The 20,033-nt window shown below is 37.0% G+C and overlaps 2 protein-coding genes and 3 long non-coding RNA genes across 7 annotated transcripts; 3 read left to right on the top strand and 2 right to left on the bottom strand.

Moving 5' to 3' along the window:
- LOC107627763 (probable protein phosphatase 2C 73) lies at positions 6,221-12,969 on the top strand. Of its 3 annotated transcripts, none has more exons than XM_021116260.1 (5): positions 6,221-6,575; positions 8,600-9,538; positions 12,253-12,296; positions 12,384-12,501; positions 12,583-12,969. In XM_021116260.1, the coding sequence occupies exons 2-5, from the start codon at positions 9,214-9,216 to the stop codon at positions 12,732-12,734; spliced, it is 639 nt and encodes a 212-aa protein (XP_020971919.1). In that variant the 5' UTR covers positions 6,221-6,575; positions 8,600-9,213; the 3' UTR covers positions 12,735-12,969. The 3 variants fall into 3 exon arrangements, with proteins under 3 accessions (XP_020971919.1, XP_020971918.1, XP_016186074.2); XM_021116259.1 differs by having other exon boundaries at positions 6,222-6,575; positions 8,600-9,535; positions 12,250-12,296; XM_016330588.2 differs by lacking the exon at positions 12,583-12,969 and having other exon boundaries at positions 6,225-6,575; positions 8,600-9,535; positions 12,250-12,296; positions 12,384-12,474.
- On the bottom strand, positions 7,226-8,078 carry LOC110269025. The gene is made up of 2 exons (XR_002357912.1): positions 7,979-8,078; positions 7,226-7,293 (listed from the first exon to the last, which is right to left on the bottom strand). It is a non-coding gene; the product is annotated as an uncharacterized LOC110269025 (long non-coding RNA).
- Positions 11,164-11,521, top strand: LOC110269026. Its single transcript, XR_002357913.1, has 2 exons — positions 11,164-11,301; positions 11,436-11,521. It is a non-coding gene; the product is annotated as an uncharacterized LOC110269026 (long non-coding RNA).
- LOC107628510 (pre-mRNA-processing-splicing factor 8A-like) lies at positions 13,079-13,684 on the top strand. Its single transcript, XM_016331155.2, has 2 exons — positions 13,079-13,204; positions 13,296-13,684. Exons 1-2 carry the CDS (start codon positions 13,169-13,171, stop codon positions 13,488-13,490), a joined length of 231 nt encoding a protein of 76 aa, XP_016186641.1. The 5' UTR covers positions 13,079-13,168; the 3' UTR covers positions 13,491-13,684.
- On the bottom strand, positions 15,019-16,557 carry LOC110269024. Its single transcript, XR_002357911.1, has 3 exons — positions 16,260-16,557; positions 16,092-16,160; positions 15,019-16,008 (listed from the first exon to the last, which is right to left on the bottom strand). It is a non-coding gene; the product is annotated as an uncharacterized LOC110269024 (long non-coding RNA).

Genomic DNA, 20,033 nt, shown 5'->3' with positions numbered 1-20,033 from the left:
GAGACGGCAAACGAAAGGATAAAACTCATCGAAGCCCCCCGTGGGAAGAGTGGTACCGTCGTAGAGTTCTTGAATTTCTGGATCAACCGAGGGGAAAGGAAGCCGATGATGAGGTTGAACATGTAGATTCCGAGACCGTAGGAGACGATGTAGAAGCCTTGGATCAAGTATACGCGCAGAACGTAGATACAAGCGATGATCAAGGAACCAATCCAGCGGCGGAGCATGTGTGGAATGGTCTTATCGAGGAAATGTTAGTACTGCCACGACACCATGAATTTCCGTTTGCTACACGATTATGACTACTCTGGTAGGGGACCTGCAAAAAGCTCCAACGCCAATGCAATTCTTTCAATTTATGTCTATCATACCTCTTCACTGATTGGATTTTGGAGGTGTCCCTTTTATTTCTATTGCCGCCACCATCTCTTTATTGTTCGTAGCCCCTAAGGGAATCTTTAGCTGTTATAGTTGGAAGCTATTAAAAGTATCAGCATTATCATTCAGTTATGCTTGGCTGTTTATAGTTAGATACTGTTATTATTATACAGAAGAGATTCTGAAATTCTATACAGCTAATGGATTTTTCTGTCATACTAATTCGTAAGTCGACAATAAATATTATGGAATTTTCTTGAATACTTTCAGAATATGAACTCATTTAAAAATCAAAACTTGTATGTCTGTTGAAACAGAATATCCTGTGTTGTAACTTTGAGACGAGGTATGACATTGGCAATGTTTTTAAAATTTACCAATTGAGAAACTATGTAACCCTTGCGGATTGGTGTTAGTAATCATTGGCTGCTGTAGTGATTAGGAGTGCAATTGCAAAGTTCATCTGTAACACGACTGTTATGCTAGGGTTATGTATGTATTTCAGGTTGATGTGTTGTGTTTGTAATATTTCATGGAAAATATAATAGGATTAGAACTCAGCATGAGATTTCCTTGTCATGATCGAAATAATTTTCATTCATTTGTCAGAAATTGAATCTGAAGCTCCTTTTTTCGCATATGTTACTCATGATAGAGAAAGATCTTTGAGGACAGTTCTTGAAGGGAAGATCTATTCGTGAGGGAAACGGATGTCTCGGGCTTATGATGTAGTTGATTCTGCATAAGACGTTAGGGTGTTGTCCGTTACAGTGGTATGTGTTCATGGTTGTTTGGCTTTTTAAAATCTGTAGTATAATTTGACAAGAACTTTCATGGGCGGAGTGATTGACCGTAACTTGTTGCATGCTTTCATGTTTTCAGGCTAGAACTGTGAACCGATAACTCTGATGGATTTCAATGGGATGTTTGGAGCCGAAGTGATAGAGTCGAATGAAAACCAGCTCCGATGGATATTGTGGCCGTGATTATGCGAGTGACGAAGATGGTGATGAGGATGAAGGTGGTGAGCGCTGTGGTGGTGAGGAAGGTGACCCAAAAGGTCGCAGAGAAGATGAACATGGTAATTTCTCAGGTGGTGCCAGTCATGTAGGGGATGACGCGAAAATTCTTCCAATTGTCGCAGAGGATTTCCTGGGCAGAGAGTTTGTTGGGGAGGAGGATGCCTATCTTGCGTACAAGGAGTTTGCTAGAATAAGGGTTTTGGGGTCCGCAAGGTCGATGTAGGGCGTGTTGACGGGGTTTTGGTCAGGAGAGATTTTTTCTGCCACCGACAAGGCACAAGACATCCTAAGCACTATGACCATCCTGAGTGAGTTAGGGAGGAGAGGTTGGAGAGTCGAACTGACTGCAAGGCAAAGTTGAAGATTTACTATGATGTGCAACGCAATGTGTGGAAGGTCAGGACCATCTTCGGTGAGCACAACCACGAGCTTGCTCTGGCCATGTTTTCCCACCTCCTGCCTAGCCATCGCAAGATGAGTAATGGTGACAAAGCACAAGTTGATAGCATGAAACCGTTTGGGATACCAACCTCAAAGATAATGGCTTACATGGCTGGTCAATCTGGAGGGTATGGAATGCTGCAATTTACAAAGCGTGATTTGTATAATTACGTACACGGCCAAAGGTTGGCCCAAATCAGTGATGGCGATGCTGCAGCAACAAACAGTTATTTGGAGATGTTCTGGCTTTTGATTCGACGTATCGGTCTAATAAGTACAAGAAACCGCTTGTAGTGTTCTCCGAGTCAAATCACCACAAACAGACAACCATTTTTGGATTTGCACTCCTGGAGGATAAAGAAGTTCGTAGTTACCGGTGGCTACTGTTAAATCTTGTAGACGTAATGGGAGAGAAGACGTCGTGTGTTGTTGTCACGGATGGGGACAAAGCGATGCGCGCAGCCATTGCGGAGGTGTTCCCGGCAGCTAGGCACCGGCTGTTTGGGTGGCACTTGGAGAAAAACTGTGTTCAGAGGGTTAAGGATACCGAATTTCGGAAGGTCTTTAAGAAGGCTATCTATGCGAACTTCAAGGTAGATGACTTCGAGGAATATTGGAAGACGGCGGTGGAGTCACTTGGCCTACAAAATAATAGTTGGGTTCAAAGCACATACGAGGTCAAAGAAAGTTGGGCAACAGCATATCTCCGGGGCACGTTCTGTGCGGGATACAGGACAACCGCAAGGTTTGAGGGGATTAATGCATACATAAATGGGTTCCTAAAATCCACTGATAGCATTTTGGAGCTAGTGCACAGCTTAGATCGCATTGTAAAGGATTATCGAAACAACGAAGTCACGGCACAGTTCTATTCTACATACTATAGCCCCGTGTTAACAACCGGACTTGACTCAATAGAGCTTTTTGCATCAAAACTGTACACGCGGGCAGTTTTTAGAGGTGAAAAAACAAATCAAGGGTGTTACAACCTTGCTGTTTCGTGGGAGAGACAGCATCAGCACAACGATTGTCTACAAGTTTTCAAGGATGGGCGCCCCTGGTAGGATTCACAAGGTTTTGTTCGACCCCGATGACAAGAAAATTCAGTGTAACTGTTCGATGTGGAACAGTGAGGGTATTCCATGTAGTCACATATTCTGCGTGATGAAATACGAGGATTTGGAACAAATATCGGACAGCCTTATAATGAGAAGATGGTGCAAGGATGCAAAGGATTCCAGACGGATGCCGTTGACTACGAGACCTGGACATGAGGGTCGCATGCTTAGGTATGCCGTACTTTGTTCGGCCACAAGCTTGGTTCTGAGGAGGGCAAAGACTTTGAATTCGCTAGGGAGAGCATTGTGAGTCTAATAGAGAAGCTATGTCACAGAGTTTATGAGAGGGCAGACGGTCAGCCAGGTATGTCGGCGTGGTGCGCGATGAAGGACCCGGTTGTGGCAAGAACAAAAGGTGCCCCTAAGAGGGCGAAGGAGTTCGACCAAAGTAGTCAACCCGACGTCCGAGGGAAGAGACGTTGCTGCACCAAGTGTGGCATTTCCGGGCATACGAAAAGGACATGCAGCAGGAACTGTGCACGAGGTGTTTCTGGGGTAGGTAATGGGGTCTCCCCCACGTGTGGCAACGGTTCGCATCACGGCTCTGCAGCCGCTTCAGCGTCGCTTCCGACAGAGCTCGATGATGCGTATGAGGTAATTTTATCCATCAACTTGCCCAGATCAATGGGTTGCTTCTCAGGTTGCACGTTTGTGTGCAATTGTGAGATTAGTTTCGTGGATCAGATCATACCGTAGACCTTAGTCTTGTTTTACAGTGAAATAATTTGGTAGATTCCTTACTTTTGACTATGTTGCGTGTTATTCCCTGGGTTAGAAGACCATCAGTGATGTTATTTGTGAGTAGGAGTTGTTTGAACCTTGCATTTGCCCAACAGAGTAATAATTGGCTAGGTGTATCAGTCTTGGTGGATAGTGCTTGTTAAACTATTGTTCAGGATGCAATGTGTAACGACCCAATTTTCAGTACGCCTAGGACATACCAGAAACTGAGTGCTACCAATTTGTCATCCTAATTATTATCTATTATTTATTATATGAGCCTGATTCGTTGTTAAAAGCGTAGTTAGTTAGCGAGGTATTTTTTTTTTTGAAAACGTTTGAATTAATAAACAGAATCACTTATAATCAATTCACAAATAATAATAGGTAAAACAGTTATAAACAACCACACATAAATACATCACAAGTAGTTGACAGCATTCGGTGATTCAGCCTTTATTAGAAAATAGACTGTTAGTTAGAACAGCCCTAGATATAGCTAGATAATAACTATATACTTATATATACATACAACATCCCAGGTCCTGACCTGTTCAAGAGGTCCCTAAGCTGGCACCTAGGCTAGCCTAGACTCTATACTCACCTAGTCCCTCTAAACTACTAAAGCGAGGGAAAGTACGTTCTAAGTCTTCAAAACTCAAGTCAGGTGGAACGTCATCAGAAGGTGGAACATCATCTACTATTCCTCTGCACGATCAGACATTGCCATATGACGTCTCTCTGGTACCTCATCAGGTAGCCACACAACAGGAGTCTCGTTCACAGGATTTAGGCTAAAGTGCGCATACGAACAGGGTGCAGACGTTGGCTGATCTCATAGTATATACATATAAACAGATAAAGAGATTCACCCTAGACTCAGAAGACTACCTAGAGCGGAATCCTCTTTGCGAAACGGTCATCGGTAGATTACGGAAGGGTACTCCTGTTTCCATCTGAAGGGGGAAGGGAGAGAGAAGGGGTAAGAACTGGGGAGTTCTTAGTAGGGCCGGGGTTATTAGTTAAGTTCATTAATTTGGGGTCGATTAGCAGACAAATAACATAATATAGCGAAGCAGTAAATAGAAAATAAAGATAGAAAGAGAAAGTAGAGACAACAGAAAGCAGAACACAAACAAAATAATACAAGAAAATAAAACACAGAAATAGCATGCAAGCAGACAAACATAAAGAAATAGACCACACTCAGAAAGGAATGCAACAGAGAATGATGTGCAGACAAGAATGATGCATGTCTAGCCCTAGTGCAGGTAATGAGCTCATTTATCGGTTACATACCCGCTCCCGACGTTACCCAGCAACCTCTGTCTGGATAAGGCTTTCCTGTTGGCAACACCCACTGCAAGCAACCTTTGTCTTGCAGGGCGGCACTTATTAGCCGACTTTGTCTTGCAGGGTATCCACTGCAAGCAACCTTTGTCTTGCAGGGTATCCACTGATATACGCCCAACACACTCACTGTAAGCAACCTCTGTCTTACAGGAGCACAACACACTCACTGTAAGCAACCTTTGTCTTACATGAGTACAACACATTCACTGTAAGCAACCTCTGTCTTACAGGAGCACACTCATCTCGATACCTCTGTAAGCAACCTCTGTCTAACAGCAAAGCATTATAGTAAGGTATCCCAGGAAAGCGTTCTCAGTGGTCGTACCACCATCTATCTGACCGCCTCAGTGCAGCAGATGATCATACAAATAACTCTGGAGTTGCCTTAATGCAACAAATGAATAAACACATCTCTTGAGTTGCCTCAAGCAACAAATAAATATCTCTTGGGTTGCCTCAAGCAACAAATCATCACATAACTATTCTCATTATCATCATTCATTATCATTCTCATTATTCATCATCACTTTGACATTCTTATGCAATACCTCTTTCTTTCTCTGTTCAATCATACTATACAAACTCTACAGCTTTTACTTTTACAACATCTTAACTCAAACCATTTCTCTTTATCACATTACTTTTACTTTGCTCTGATTACTCTTTTCTCTGTATCCCTTTATTCTTCTCTGGTTACTCTGTTCTCTGTGTTTCTTTACTCTGCTTTGATTTCTCTGCTTAACATATGTATTTAAAGCTTATGTAAATTTCGGTATGAATAGTTAGCCTATCCCAAGTATAGGTTAATTAAGTCTATACTGAAACAGTTTAACTTTTCATATTATACCTAGCCCTAGTCGCAACTCAAGTACTAACTAAGTTGTCCTAGTTCGTTTACTAGTCCCTGTCTGTTTTTCTGTCATTAAAACTTTACAGACTTTTTTTTTATTTTTATCTTTTCTTCAACTTTTTATCTTTCTTTTATCTTTGCCTCACTAATATGTTCTTACCACTCCCTAAGTGTTTTATAAAGTTGCTGACGTGTCACTTTATTATTGGTGTTTTATAAAACCGGTTAATAAAATTTATTTTTAAACCAGATACTTTAAATCCGGTTCGACCAAGCTGGTTTAAATCAACTGGTCCGAGTCTTTTCCTTTTTTGCCCTTTTCTTCAGTCCACCAAACTATGTCGTTTTATAATCCCTTTTCCTCCCTCAACGTCACTTTCACATAAGCTCTCTCATCTCTCATATCTCATTGACCCAAGTTTTCTCCTTCTATCAGCATCATCCGACAAGCTCGTCGTCGGTCTCTCCCGGCTCCGATCTCGCGTGCCTTCCTTGCCGTCGTCATCACTGGCGGCAGTAGCAGCAGCTCCTGGACCTGGACGTCGTCGCCGCTCCGTGTCTTGTCACTGCCTCGTAGTCAGTCTCGCGCCGTCATTGCCCCCGTCGACGCCGAGACAGAAGCAGCAAGTCCCCGACTTCCTCCTCGCCTTCAGCAACTCCTCGGCCTCCTTCGCACAATCTGGTCCCAATCTGGTGAGTTTTCAACAAATTTTTCTCTTCATCTGTTTTGTGTTTGGTTGCTGTGTTTGATTTTTTTGTCAAAAATAATCACATTGAGTGAAGATCACCAATATGGGCACATGGGTATTCATAAAAAGATGAACTGTATGAATGATTGAAGCCAAAATTTGGGATTTTTTACTATTTTATTAATAATTGTATAATTGGGATCAAACAGAATTAAATGGGTTATGCAAAAAACTGGTAACTAAAATTGAAATTGATTTTGAAATAAGAAGTAGTGATGAAAGGGAAACAGTAATATAAAAAAAATATAATTGCAGAGGTAAAATTGGAACGGAAAAGGAAATGAAGTAAAATTCAATTGAGAAAAGTAATACCAGAAAAACAATGTTACATAGCTAGAGTTCTTGTCCGAATTTAAAGTGCTAGAAAGATGCAACAAAAATTTAGGATTTTATATTTTTATAGACTACCTACTTAACGGGGTGATTTTGGGCAATAAACAAGGGATGCATAGCATTTTTTCATAGCAGTATACGTGGCATTAGCATTAGTAAATTCAAGTTACATTAGCATTTAGCAAAGCAAATATTCTAAAGAAGGAATAGGTAGTCTAATGTTACAATTCCTTCAACTCAACCTACTGCAATTTTACTGGAAACTTACCTTTGCCATTCTTTTCTGTGTCTCTTCCCACACGGATTGAGCAACCACGGTTAGCGACTCCCTGCAAGTTCAATGCTATTAGGACGTTTCCATAGAAGATAAAATTCTTGCTTTATTACTGTCTTAAGATTTAACAATAAAGTTCCAAGATCGATCCCTATTGCAGGACCCTTTTGTTTTTTTGCTATCCTTCAATTCTCTGTCAAAAGCAGTGTATAAATGAAGTATGAATATGAATAGCTTCTGAGTGTGTACATATGTACAGAGAAAAAGAAAGTTATACTAATAAAAGAGTTTATTTAGGTTCCTTGAAACCAAAAAATAAATTAATAATATCAAGGGTTAAGCTCAATTGCATTGTGTGCTAACAAAACTTATACGTTGATGGAAAAGTTTATTATCATTTAAAGCTTTACAATTACTCTTAAGATTATCCATTAACAATAACAATTAAGCATTGACCTGCGTGTCTGATCACAAACTGAAAAAATAAGTATAGTGTATAACATTTTTGTGGACACAGTTACACATACCTTAGAACTCAAAGGGTAGATAGATGAGTCAAGAAAGAAACCAACAAATATAAATAAAAACGAAGAAGATAATAAAAAAAAACTCATTTCCTTTTATATATATATAGCACAAATGATCATTTGTTCTGACGAAATAGATCAAGAATGTAGGAGTTCTGTTGAACTCTAAATTTTAAATTCGAATTTTAAGCAATAGGTAATTTCAAGAAATACCCAAGAGAATGTGTCTATGCTGGCTGTTTCATGCTTTCCTGTCAACCTTCTTTCATTTCCTTCTCCATTTCACATTTCACTTATGTTAAATTCATATTTGCATGTTTGGGTTAAGTGCTTGCCATGTTTGGTTGACCAATTTTATTTTTCTTAATTAAATGAAACTGTAAATGATATTGGACGTGTTAGTGTTTACTTTTGAAGAAATGATATTTCTGCAATTAAATTAGTGCCTAAGCTTGACTTTTTTGTTAATTTAGTGTGCAACCATCTAATTTAGTGTTCATTTGTTTGGTTTGAGAAACCTTGGTAACTTGGTAAGGGTGTGCAAAACTTAGACGGAGTTGAAATTTAACCTAAATTTAAAGTATATTTTGTTGATTTAGACTTGTCATTCTTTTCGGTATTTATTTTGTATCTGAATTAGGATTATGCTCTGAATCAAATTATTTGAAATATATTGGATAAAATACTAGAGTTGAATTTGAATCTATTAAATATACTGAGGTCTGCAAAATACAATTCTAAGGTGTCTTGAAGAAGTAGAAAATTATATGTGTATCTCCTACTTCTACCTGTTCTTGTTTAGGGGGTAAAATTTTCACTTTTTTACATATATAGAATTAGAAAGAAAACGAGTGTGGGTGCAATGGATGTTGATTCGGAACCACTCAATTCAGAAGAGAACGTTGAAGATTGCTTGATGACCGGTGTGGAAGAGAATGTAAATTGCACTTGTGATTGCGGTGGCAGCAGTAGCAAGTGTGTTGTTGTGACGGCCGATGATATTATAAATCAGACATTTGAAACATCGGATGCAGCTTATCACTTGTATGTGCGTTATGCAAGGTGTGTCGGGTTCGGAGTTCGCAAGGGTGATATAGCGCGTGGAAAAGATGGAACACAACGCAGAAGGCGATTTTTTTGCAACAAGGAAGGAAAGAGAGCCGATAAATACATCTCTAATTTGAACAGGAAGAGGGAGCATAAAGCGCTGACTCGTACGGGTTGTGAAGCCATGCTTGCGGTGTACTTTGACACCAAAACTTCAGCTTGGAGAGTTAAAAAATTAGTTGAGAAGCACAACCACGATCTTGTCCCCCAATGCTTGGTACACCTAATTCCAAACCACCGTGGGATGAACGAGGCTCAAAAAACTCAGGCAAACACCATGCACAATAATGGTCTTTCAAGCTCTAAGATAATGGGACTAATGGTAGGCCAAGCCGGGGGTTATGCTAATGTCGGGTTCACAAAGAAGGATCTGGATAACCACATTGAAAGAACTCGTCGTGCAAAGCTCATTGGTGGGGATTCTAATGCAACAATTAGCTATCTACTTGGAAAAGCCGATGTTGACCCCATGGCCATGGCAAGGTACAGTGCTACTGATGAAAGTCGGCTGGCGAATCTATTTTGGGCAGATGGCATTTGTAGGGCGGATTATCAGTGCTTTGGAGATGTGCTTGCATTTGATACAACCTATCGGAAAAATAAGTACAGAAGACCGTTGGTTATCTTCTCGGGTTGTAACCATCACCGTCAAACATGCATATTTGGCTTTGCCTTGATAGAGAACGAACAAACGGCAACATATACGTGGTTGTTGCAAAACTTTCTAGATGTCATGCTGAACAAGTCTCCTAGTGTTGTGGTCACAGATGGTGATGAGGCAATGAAGGCAGCAATTCAAGAAATCTTCCCAAATGCAACTCACCGATTATGTGGTTGGCACATTTAGAAAAATGTAACGGCAAGCATAAAAAGCAAAGGTTTTTCCGACGACTTCAGAAGATGTTTGTATGCTCCATGGCATCCGAATGAATTTGAAGAATATTGGGAGAATATGATAAAAAAATATGGGTTGGAGGAAAATGAATGGGTACTAAATGAGTATCAAAAGAGGAAAAGCTGGGCAAGCGCCTACTTGCGAGATAAATTCTGTGCTGGATTTAGAACAACATCAAGGTGTGAAGGGATAAACAACTTCATCAAGAGGTTTATTGGCATTCGTCAAAGTCTTTTAGAGCTAGTCCAGAATCTTGAACATGCTCTTAGGGATTATAGACACAACGAATTAGTTTCTCAATTTAAGACGGTGTACGGAGAGCCTGTGTTAACAACTCGCTTAGCTGCATTGGAGCTTTGTGCTGCAAATTTTTACACACGGGAGATGTTTGGCAAAGTAAAAACAGAGATCGAAGGAGTGGTTGCATTAGATGTTATAAATGAGGAAAATATATCAACTACTGTTGTTTTAAAAGTTAAGGAGTATGACAGAGGGCAACATATATACACCGTACTTTATGAGCGCAACACCGAGAATATGGAGTGTGAATGTAGTAGGTGGAGTAGTGAAGGCATTCCCTGTTGCCACATGTTTTGTGCCATGAAAAGGGTAGGTTTACAGAAGTTGCCAGAAAGTCTTCTTTTGAGAAGATGGTCCAAGGATGCCAAAAAGTATATGGACGAAAGTTCAGCTGGAAGCACTGTGCAAGATGCAGAAAGAGAATTTTTAATGCGCTATGGCGCATTGTCAGTGGCAGCTACGTGGATGGTATTCTTAGGAGCTCAAGATGGTCCTTCTTTCCATGACACTATGAATGAAGTCTCTCGTTTGACCAAAACACTAGAGCAAAAGTCGTGCTTGAAAAGAGGAAGAAGAGATTCTCCCATGCCGAACTTTGTTGGTGACCCTTCAGTTGTCAAGACAAAAGGTGCACCAAAGGGAAAAAAAAGAGAGAGGAAAACGGAGGTGCACTAAATGCAACAGTGCTGGTCATGTAAAGAAGAATTGTCCTATGAAGAATGAGGATGACAATTTGGATGATAAGATTGGTGGTGGTACACAGGCTAGCTTTGGTGTAGAAGAGGTCAGTCAAATTCAAAATGGCATTATGCTTTACTTGAATTAAAATAACCTGTTAAATTCTATGTTGTAGTTATACTTGATAGCAAGTTTGAGTTTATGCCTTCTTTTGTCACAGGAGCTTCCCAAAGACCCTATGGCTTCTCAAGGGATGCAAGCTAGCTTTGGTACAGAAGAGGTTAGTAAGATACAATATTACATTAGTGGTTACACGAATTAAAATAAACTGGTAAATTCTATGCTGTAGTTATACTTGATAGAAATTTTGACTGCATGTATCATTTTTTCTTAGGAGCTTCTCAAGGACCTTATGACTTCTCAAGATACATCAGCAGTGCCAAATACAGAAGTAAAAGCATCTGTGCACTTAGGGTTTGGGCTAGGTGACTCAGAATTGATTAATAGTCATGGGGCTCCCATCCCACCATATGGAAGTAATCAGTGGCTATTACAGGTATCAATAATAAGAGATGAATTATTGCATTGTTATAACTTAGTGATTAGTAAATTTTAAACTATTTGATATCCATTATGATTCGCTGAATTCCTTTCTTTTTCTCTCAAATTTGTTTGTGCTGTGGAGAACAGGTTGTACAACAAGGACAATATCCGAAGTTCAATGGGATGCAGTAGTGCATTGAGGTTGATATATGATGGGGACTGCTAGACTGTGTGTCAAAGAAAAATCAGCTTCAATTTAATGTTTGGTTGTACTCCATGAGAATTTTTTATTTCTTGAATCATTGTTTGAGCATTTTAGGCAATTTAATACCTTCTGAAATAGGTGCAATAACAGATTGTTAAACTGATTTATTTTCCATTTTACTTTCCAATTGTCATGACAGGTTTATTTTCTTAGTTGGCTATGAATATTTCAATAACAGATTAAATATGCAAATATTTTCTTGTGTTTTACATCAAGCCTCATTAGTTTTGATAATAAAATTTGAATATCCTCAATCCAAATCCGTCTAAAAAAGATTGGTTTTTGTTCCTTATATTCTTCCTCCTTGCTATGGAATGAGAAAACTTGGACACTATCACAAGTGTGTTGCCTTGCTCTTTATTTTGATATTCTATTTTATGAAGATTTATGTTCTGTTCTGTGAAAGAAAATGCATAGAAATTTAGTTGTTAACACTCTTGAAAATTGAAGCCTCTTGTGTTCTCTGCTTTTTCTACTTAAGTTTAGTTTTCCAATGCATAGTTTATGGATTAAATTAATGTCAGGAGCCTCGGAGTTTGATGTTGTCAATGTGATTCTTGAGGAGGGACCAATCATCCTACATATTTTTAGTGTATTCTATCACTTGGTTTCACATGTTAGTAAATTCCATGTGGGGAGAAGCTTTCATGAAGGCATATAAGGCCATGGACTAAGAGCTGAGGTCTCATCCGAATCTGGATTGTTTCTGTAGTGGAAGCACCGCTGTAACCATAGTGAAGCAGGTAGCAGCTCAATGAGTAGTGCATTCAATTGCTGCATATACTTCATTGCTTCTTTTCACTGACATTTCTATGTTGTTCACTTTCCAGGAATCAATTCTGTTCATGAGCAACATAGGGGATTCCCGAGCAATCATGGGATCCAAGGACAGCAATGACTCCATGGTGGCAATTCAGTTGATGATTGATTTGAAACCTGATTTGCCAAGTTAGTTTTGTCATCATTGTTCATCCTTTCTCAGTTCAGTCTATGTTTTTGCTTTGAGATAGCTTATCTGAATTTTTACAGGGGAAGCTGAAAGAATCAAAAGGTGCAAGGGCAAGGTATTTGCCTTGCAAGATGAACCAGAAGTTCCAAGGGTGTGGTTACCTTTTGATGATGCACCTGGATTAGCAATGTTACAATTATCGCTAAAGTCTCTCAGCATAGAGCATTTGTAGCATTTTCTGTTTCCTAGATGCATATTTTTTTCTTGTTTTGTTGTTTTGGTCCATGTGAAAGTCATCAAATCAAAGTAACTTAGTTTAAGCTATGTATAACTTGCTGTAGGAAAATTTTGCTATGCATAATAGTTCTACCCATGTAAGCAAGAAAAGCATGTCATTCTCATCTATGTGTATGTTTACTTTTGTAAGTGAATAGACATATGATATGGTGATTTTGAATGCAACACTTAAAATTTTAACTAGTTCTTGTGTTTCTTTTTAGGCTACTTATTACTACTAGTTAAGTTTGAATTGTAAACTCTACACCATGTACGATTTGTTTGTTAAATTATTGTGTCACTCCATCTGGTTCTGAATGGGGACGTGTCAACAAGGACACAGGAAGCAATCCTCATGGTTACCTTCCCACTCACTATGAGAAGGTTCAGATGCTCCTTAGTGACCGCTTTCTTGGTTTCTACATGGTAAGCTTGCCTACCTGCCCTGAGATGTAATTTTATTATTTGTGCACCTATTTGTTAATTGTATTGACTGTTTTTTTGGTGAATTGTTTAGACTCCTGATAATGGTCCATGGAATTACAACTTCATGGGGGTCAGACATGCATCCGGGATGAAGTATGGAGTGAAGCTTGGGACACCTAAGCAGTATTATCACGAGGACCACAGACCAACCCATTTCTTAGAGTTCAGTAATATGGAGGAAGGGGAGACAATTGCCGAGGGAGATCGAGAGGACACATTCTCTTAGTTTAAACTTGTCAGAGAATATGTTGTATTTTTTTGTTGGATAATCATTCTAGTTTTTTCTTGTAGAAACGATGTAACAGATTTGTTAACATGTCAACATAATAGCCTGACAGATGTAATCGAGCCTTGTATTTGCTTTCACAATTAGGTTTGAGGTTTTGGATTTAAATACTAAGTTGAGATTTTGTCCAAGCAGGAACATCTACCCTAAATAGCTTTTTATTATTTTGAGGCTGGACAACATTTGATAACTTATAGTACTGGATATTTGTGCGTTAATTTAAAAGACTTATTTGGGATTGAAAGCGAATCATTACACGAACAATGAGTTACACCTCCTATCTGATATGACAAGTATGTATGTTGATTAATAAAACTGGTCCATGGGGATTAGCAAACTACAAACCCATGAAATCCCGAAATTTCCCAAATCCATGGTCATGTCCAACAGTTACAGAGCTGATAAAGAGTTCAATGGCTTCCAACTGAGAAATCTTATCTTTGGAGTCACCCTTGAGTAGCTCCACCACCTCAAGCATGGTTGGTCTTTTCTCAGCTTGACTCTGAGCACATATAAGAGCAATCAAAACAACTCTTCTAAGTTCTTCCTCCACATAGTCCCCATTAAGTCTTGAATCTGTAATTTCTCTGAATTTCTTCTCACAAGCCAACGGCAGTGCCCAATCTCTGAATTCAATCTTTTCACAGCAATCTGCGTCTCACACATAGAATTGCATGGATCAGATGGCTATAAATCAGTACACATTATCATGTTAGGTTAAATGACCACTAAAAAAATACATGAATCTAGTAAAAGCTTTAGCAACCATTACCAGAGAAACTGATGAAAAGATGAAACAGGGAATACAAAAGAGGTGGTATTATCCTACCTGTGATCCATCCCAAAGTCTGAACTATAAAATGCAGCCACTCCTTTAGAGCTTCAACATGCAAAAACAAAATCAAAAACAAAATCTTATCTCTAATGGTTTACAAAGCTGCTTCTTTACTTGTACTTGTTCTTTACTTCTTTACCTGTGATTCTTTTAGTATGGCCTTTGAGTTTACTTTTAACCTGCAAATAAGAAAGCTATGCATAAACACCAAATTACACAAATCATAAGTTAGCAGAAACAGTTTATGAACAGCAATCATACCTCATCTACACGGACATTATATATCTGAATTGAAGAATCATCCATGCCTATAGCAAGGATATTGTTATCCTGAGGATGGAAAGCAAGAAAGGTTGCAGATGAATGGCATTGGAAGCTAATGCCAGAATAGCATTCCCTGAATTAGTGTATATCAACCTTGACATCTGTCATAATAGGGATAGAGATGATCGGATTACTTAGTTTGAAGAGGGTAAGGGGTTAGAAGAAGGAAACTCGAGGGAGGGCTTAACATTATCCACCAAAGGTAGCACTTATCCAGGAAATTGCATGTGGGGTTTATTTTTCTTTTATTTTCTCTTTCTTCTCTTCATACTAAAATTTCTTTTATAAAAAAGGGAAATATATCCAGGTATTAAAATGATTTATAAAACAACTAAGTTTCACTAAACTTTCAATATTGTATGCCTAAGGTAAAGAACATACCTTGGTTACTCGTACATTCTCAGGTAGCTTCAAGGATCTACAGAAATAAATAAATAAATTTCAAAAGAGGAACTGCAAGAAAAATGGTGCAGTCCATCCATAGCTACCACAGATGGGGCCCTTTCTAAAAGTGCAGCATTGCTGGCAGCAGCTGCAGAAATTGGATTTATTGTAGGCTGCCACAGCCACAAAGTTCTGTTTCAGTTTGCACTCAAAAGATTTCTCACAAACACAAAGGATAAGTATATAGTACTATGCTGTAACACAGAAAATTGAATAGAAACACTATAATGCAAATAATCTATAATGGCCATAACAGAATTACCTAACTCACCCTAACCATTCCTTATTACTAAAATGCAAAAGTACCTGCCACCACAATATTTACCATATGCACTTCAGATGTTTAACATAGTAATTGTCGTTACCATAACCACTGTGGCTGCATCATGGAAGTTTATCAAAATTCTCATCCATTCAATACTATATATCTAAATTATAGAGTATACTACTGAACTTAAAATTTAGGTTAGGTTCAATAATAATGAAACAATTGCTAGAAAGATCATGTATAAATTATTATAAATAAAAAAGAACAATATATATCTAAATAGTCCAAAAACAGTAATATATAAATCATTATAGACTTAAATATAAAGATAAAGTGTACTTCAAACAAATTTAAAATGGCCTAATCAATCCATAACTTAACTAAATAAATGTGTTCTTAAAATACACAATTACGATTAATAAATTTTTAACTAGAGGCGTCTTAAAATTCTAAGTTTGAAGGACAGACTGCTGCATCTTTTTATTCCAGTTAGCAACAGCAAACTCTTTTATCATATCCCGTTTCGGATTGTGCCATTTGTACACCAAATCTACAGCCAATCGCATCCTTGAGTAATCATTGATAACCTAACAGACAGTTACAATGATATTATTTAATTAAATAAACCCAACAAACTAAACATTATAAAATCCATAGACGATTTTCCTACCCATGGCTTATTGACGCCCCAATAGTGGTTGAGGATCATCCATTCACGACCCAAATACCACAATCATTCCTTCACCACAATTCAAGGCACACATTAACAAAGCAATAATATAAAAGAACAGCCAGAAAAATTAACTTGTACTCTAAAAATTCATATTTTTAAACTTACGAATTGGCCTTTTGTTGCGGGACAGCTGGCTCAGAGAATTTATATTTAGAAAATTGAAGGTTTTTAGGTGAAGGTGTTTCTTGGAAGTTTTCGTCAGATACAAACTTCTCAAGATAAGTTAACACATCATCAATGACTCTCTTACGCTCTGTCATCGATGTACAACGCTTGAACGAGTCCATATACCTCACAGTTCCATAAAGCAAATTAACCACTATGAGGAACCAATGATCATTAAGGTGAATTGGTACAAAAATCTACAACATTCAGAAAATATTTTTTAATAAAAACAGCATTGAAATATTAATATTCCAATTAATTGAATGTTGATATGAATATTGAAGAGTAAATTTTGAATTGCTAATAAACTTACAGAGAATGTCGGTGGCAAAAACCATTTGTTGTCTAATTTGAATTTATTTGGCCCAAATGGCCTTTTGGTCATCATCGAACAAACTAAGGTAAGGACCTATGGATAAAAGACAATCACGGTTATGTTGCACTAATCCAAATTTTATAAATTTGCAAGCATAACAAAGAAATACTGTTGAAATGATTCTTACATCACCAATTATTGCCTTGCCGGGCATAATAGTCAGAAGAGTCTCACGTGTGCCCATACAATGATCGTCTGGAATAAGCACTTCCCTTAAATCATGTAAAAGAATAGTATACTATGGTGTTAGAAAATATTAAAAAAATAATTACATGACAAATCAACAATTAAAATGAGAAATAAATTAGTTTTACTTACTTTGGATCCAAATTGTTTCCAAAAATGTAAGCAGCAATGGCCAGCTCATATTCAAAAAATTTCATCTCTTTAGTTGGTCGAAATAAAAGGTCCAAACACTATAAAAACAATGTCAACATTAATTATTTAGTAAAAGTGTACACACAAAATTCTATTAATAACAATGTTATCCTAAAGGCCAAAACTTACATGTGGCATGTCATCTCCATCCATATTTGGATTGTAATTATTGTAATAAAGCCATGAACGGCCTGGAAGAAGCTTCTCTCCAAAATGTAATTCTTTCTGTAAATTCAAAAAACATGACAATTAATTTAAGAAGTAAGGGTAACAGTTTGGTTTATTTTTATTCTTTTATTTAAAAGGATTTAAGAAAAAAGGATAATGATAAAAAATATAATTATAAAAATTAATGACAATAATTGAAAATAAAAAATAAATTGTGATATTTGTTAAAAAAATATAAAACCTTAACTTCGGAGACCGGCTTTTTTCCTTTGCGCCTCGGTGTCCTTTTTTTCGTTACTGGCTCGTCACCCAAATACATTGCGGGGTTAGCGTCAAGGAAGCGTTTCAAACTGTCTGACGGTGGTGTAACAGCTGGAGCAGTATCCGAAAGCTTGACACCGTAACTCTCAATTTTTGATGAGGAACCAACCGTTTCCACAAACTTTGGCAGAACCGTTGTTATCCCATCCACAACAGCTTCGCGTATCATCGCTGACAGTGCCTCGACAACACCCTTTCCAAGCCTCAAGATGCCATAAAATAAGACACGCATTACTAAATAATAAGGTAACAACATGGCAAATCTAGACGTCACAAAATATAACTACACACTGTTTAAAAAAAACTTGCTAAAAAAGCAAGGCATCTTTGGATATGACAGCAAAAAAATTACTTTACCTTCTCATCCAAAGCTGAAAAGTGCATGTTCGATTCTCCCTTCAAAGTTATAGAGGCTGCCGGTGTTTGCTAGTCAAAACAAATAAATTTCACTATTGATATTAGAATAAAAGAAAAATAGAAAATAAAAACAGATTACAAAAGATTAATAATCATATTTTTTATTTAACAAAAACAAGTATGATTACCTTACTCATCCTCTTTGCTCCTCCAGTTTACTGTACCTGAAAAAAAGGAGTGCTTAGTTTTAAAACATGACGTAAAACACTGTTATTTATAGCGATAATCAATAAAAATGGTGCAGAGATCTAATTTTATTATAAAGATATCCTATTAAATAATAACAATATTCTAATTTCAAATCTGATATTCAAAATCAAATTCAATCTAGTAATTTTTTATAAAAATATCCTCCAAATAATAAAGTTAATCCAAATTAGATCTCATATTCTAATTAAAGATCTTCTATTGAAATTCTACTTTACCTATTTGTTATGAGAGTGGCTGCTTCCACAAATCTCCATCGTTGCTACGAGAAATCACAAACCACCAGTCAAAAATGGTGAAAAGAAGGACGAAGGGATGTGGCTGCAATTGTTACGCGTAGGCCATGTTGTCATCGTAATCTCAACGGCAGTGGCTGCAATTGTTGAGGTGAAAAGAAGGGACGAAGGGATGTGGGGAGGCATTGGGGATGCGAGAACTGGAGAAGAGAATAGAAGACTGTCGCGATGTGGGGAGGCACTGGGAATGCGAGACCGGAGAAGAGAAAACGGCAGTGGTGATGGACTGATGTTGGAGATTCAAGATCTGAGAAGTGGATGGGAGGGGAAGGAAAGGAGGAAAATGTAAAAGTAGAAATGAGGAAATGAAACAGCGTAGAAGAAAACAGAGCTTAGTAGCTAGTAGGGTTTCCCCCTTTTCCAAATAACTAATGCATTTTTTTATTTATACATTTATTTTAAAATTAAATTAAGACAATTTTAGTATAATTTAAAATTAAATGTTAATAAATAAATATAATGATAATAGAAGAATATTTAAGACTTATAATTTTAAATAAATCAAATTATATAGTTAATATTAAATAAATTAAATTAAATAGTCTTGTCTTATTTATCAATTATATTACTAATTCATATATTAATATTAAATAATTAATATTATATTAAATTATTTGTATTTGGATATCTAAACAAATTAATTATTAGATATGATATTCTTTTGATTTTCTTTCTAATTTTGTAACTTTAATATGGGTACAAGATAGATAAACTCTTATATTATTCGGAGAAAGATAATATTCTAATTTATTACAAATTATACTAAATATAAATTATACTATAACTCTTACAAATCATATCTGCAGGTACATATCCGCGACTGATCGGTTTAGATAATCAAACATAACTTACATTAAAAATGACTGATTTTTTTTTGTTTAATGAAAATGTTTGATTGGTTTAAATTATTAAACTAAAATATTTTTCGTATAAAATGTTAAATTTAAAGATATTATAACTAGTCTAACTGACCCAATTGAATTTAACAAAGCCACGTGAAATCATCTCCTATGGATTCATAGAATTTAATTTATCTTATGTAATATTAAGTTACTCTGAATATATACTAATCAATGCTATGTCTATGGCTTTCTTGTCTTTTTCATCAACCTCATGGATCCTATTTTTTGCTCTTCTCACTTGCATCCTCTCTTCAAGTTGCAATTAAATTTGGCTAGTTGTGCTAGGCACATAATTGAATTGAAACATAGTTATACAATATTTTGGATAATATATAATAAATGTATAGATTTGAATTATCTTAGAGGGTCAGTAGAAAATATACTGAAGCTGTGTGTGACCATTTCGTTCATGAGTTCATCTTGATGGAACGTCATAGTCATGCCATAAAAAATTCAGGGTCACTTAAAGTGGTTTTCATTCTAGCAGGAATAGAAGACAATTGTGATTTTCAAATTTCTTGACAGATGGGAATAGATGGTAGGTAAGAAGTATTTTTCAGTTATTTAGGTTCAAATATATTTTATATTTTATAGCTCAAATTGTTGTTGTTAATAAAATGACATTGTCACGTGAATTATGCGCCTAACT

Source organism: Arachis ipaensis, chromosome B02, assembly GCF_000816755.2.
Source record: "Arachis ipaensis cultivar K30076 chromosome B02, Araip1.1, whole genome shotgun sequence".
Lineage (NCBI taxonomy): Eukaryota > Viridiplantae > Streptophyta > Magnoliopsida > Fabales > Fabaceae > Arachis > Arachis ipaensis.
This window is presented reverse-complemented; position numbering and strand designations above follow the sequence as displayed.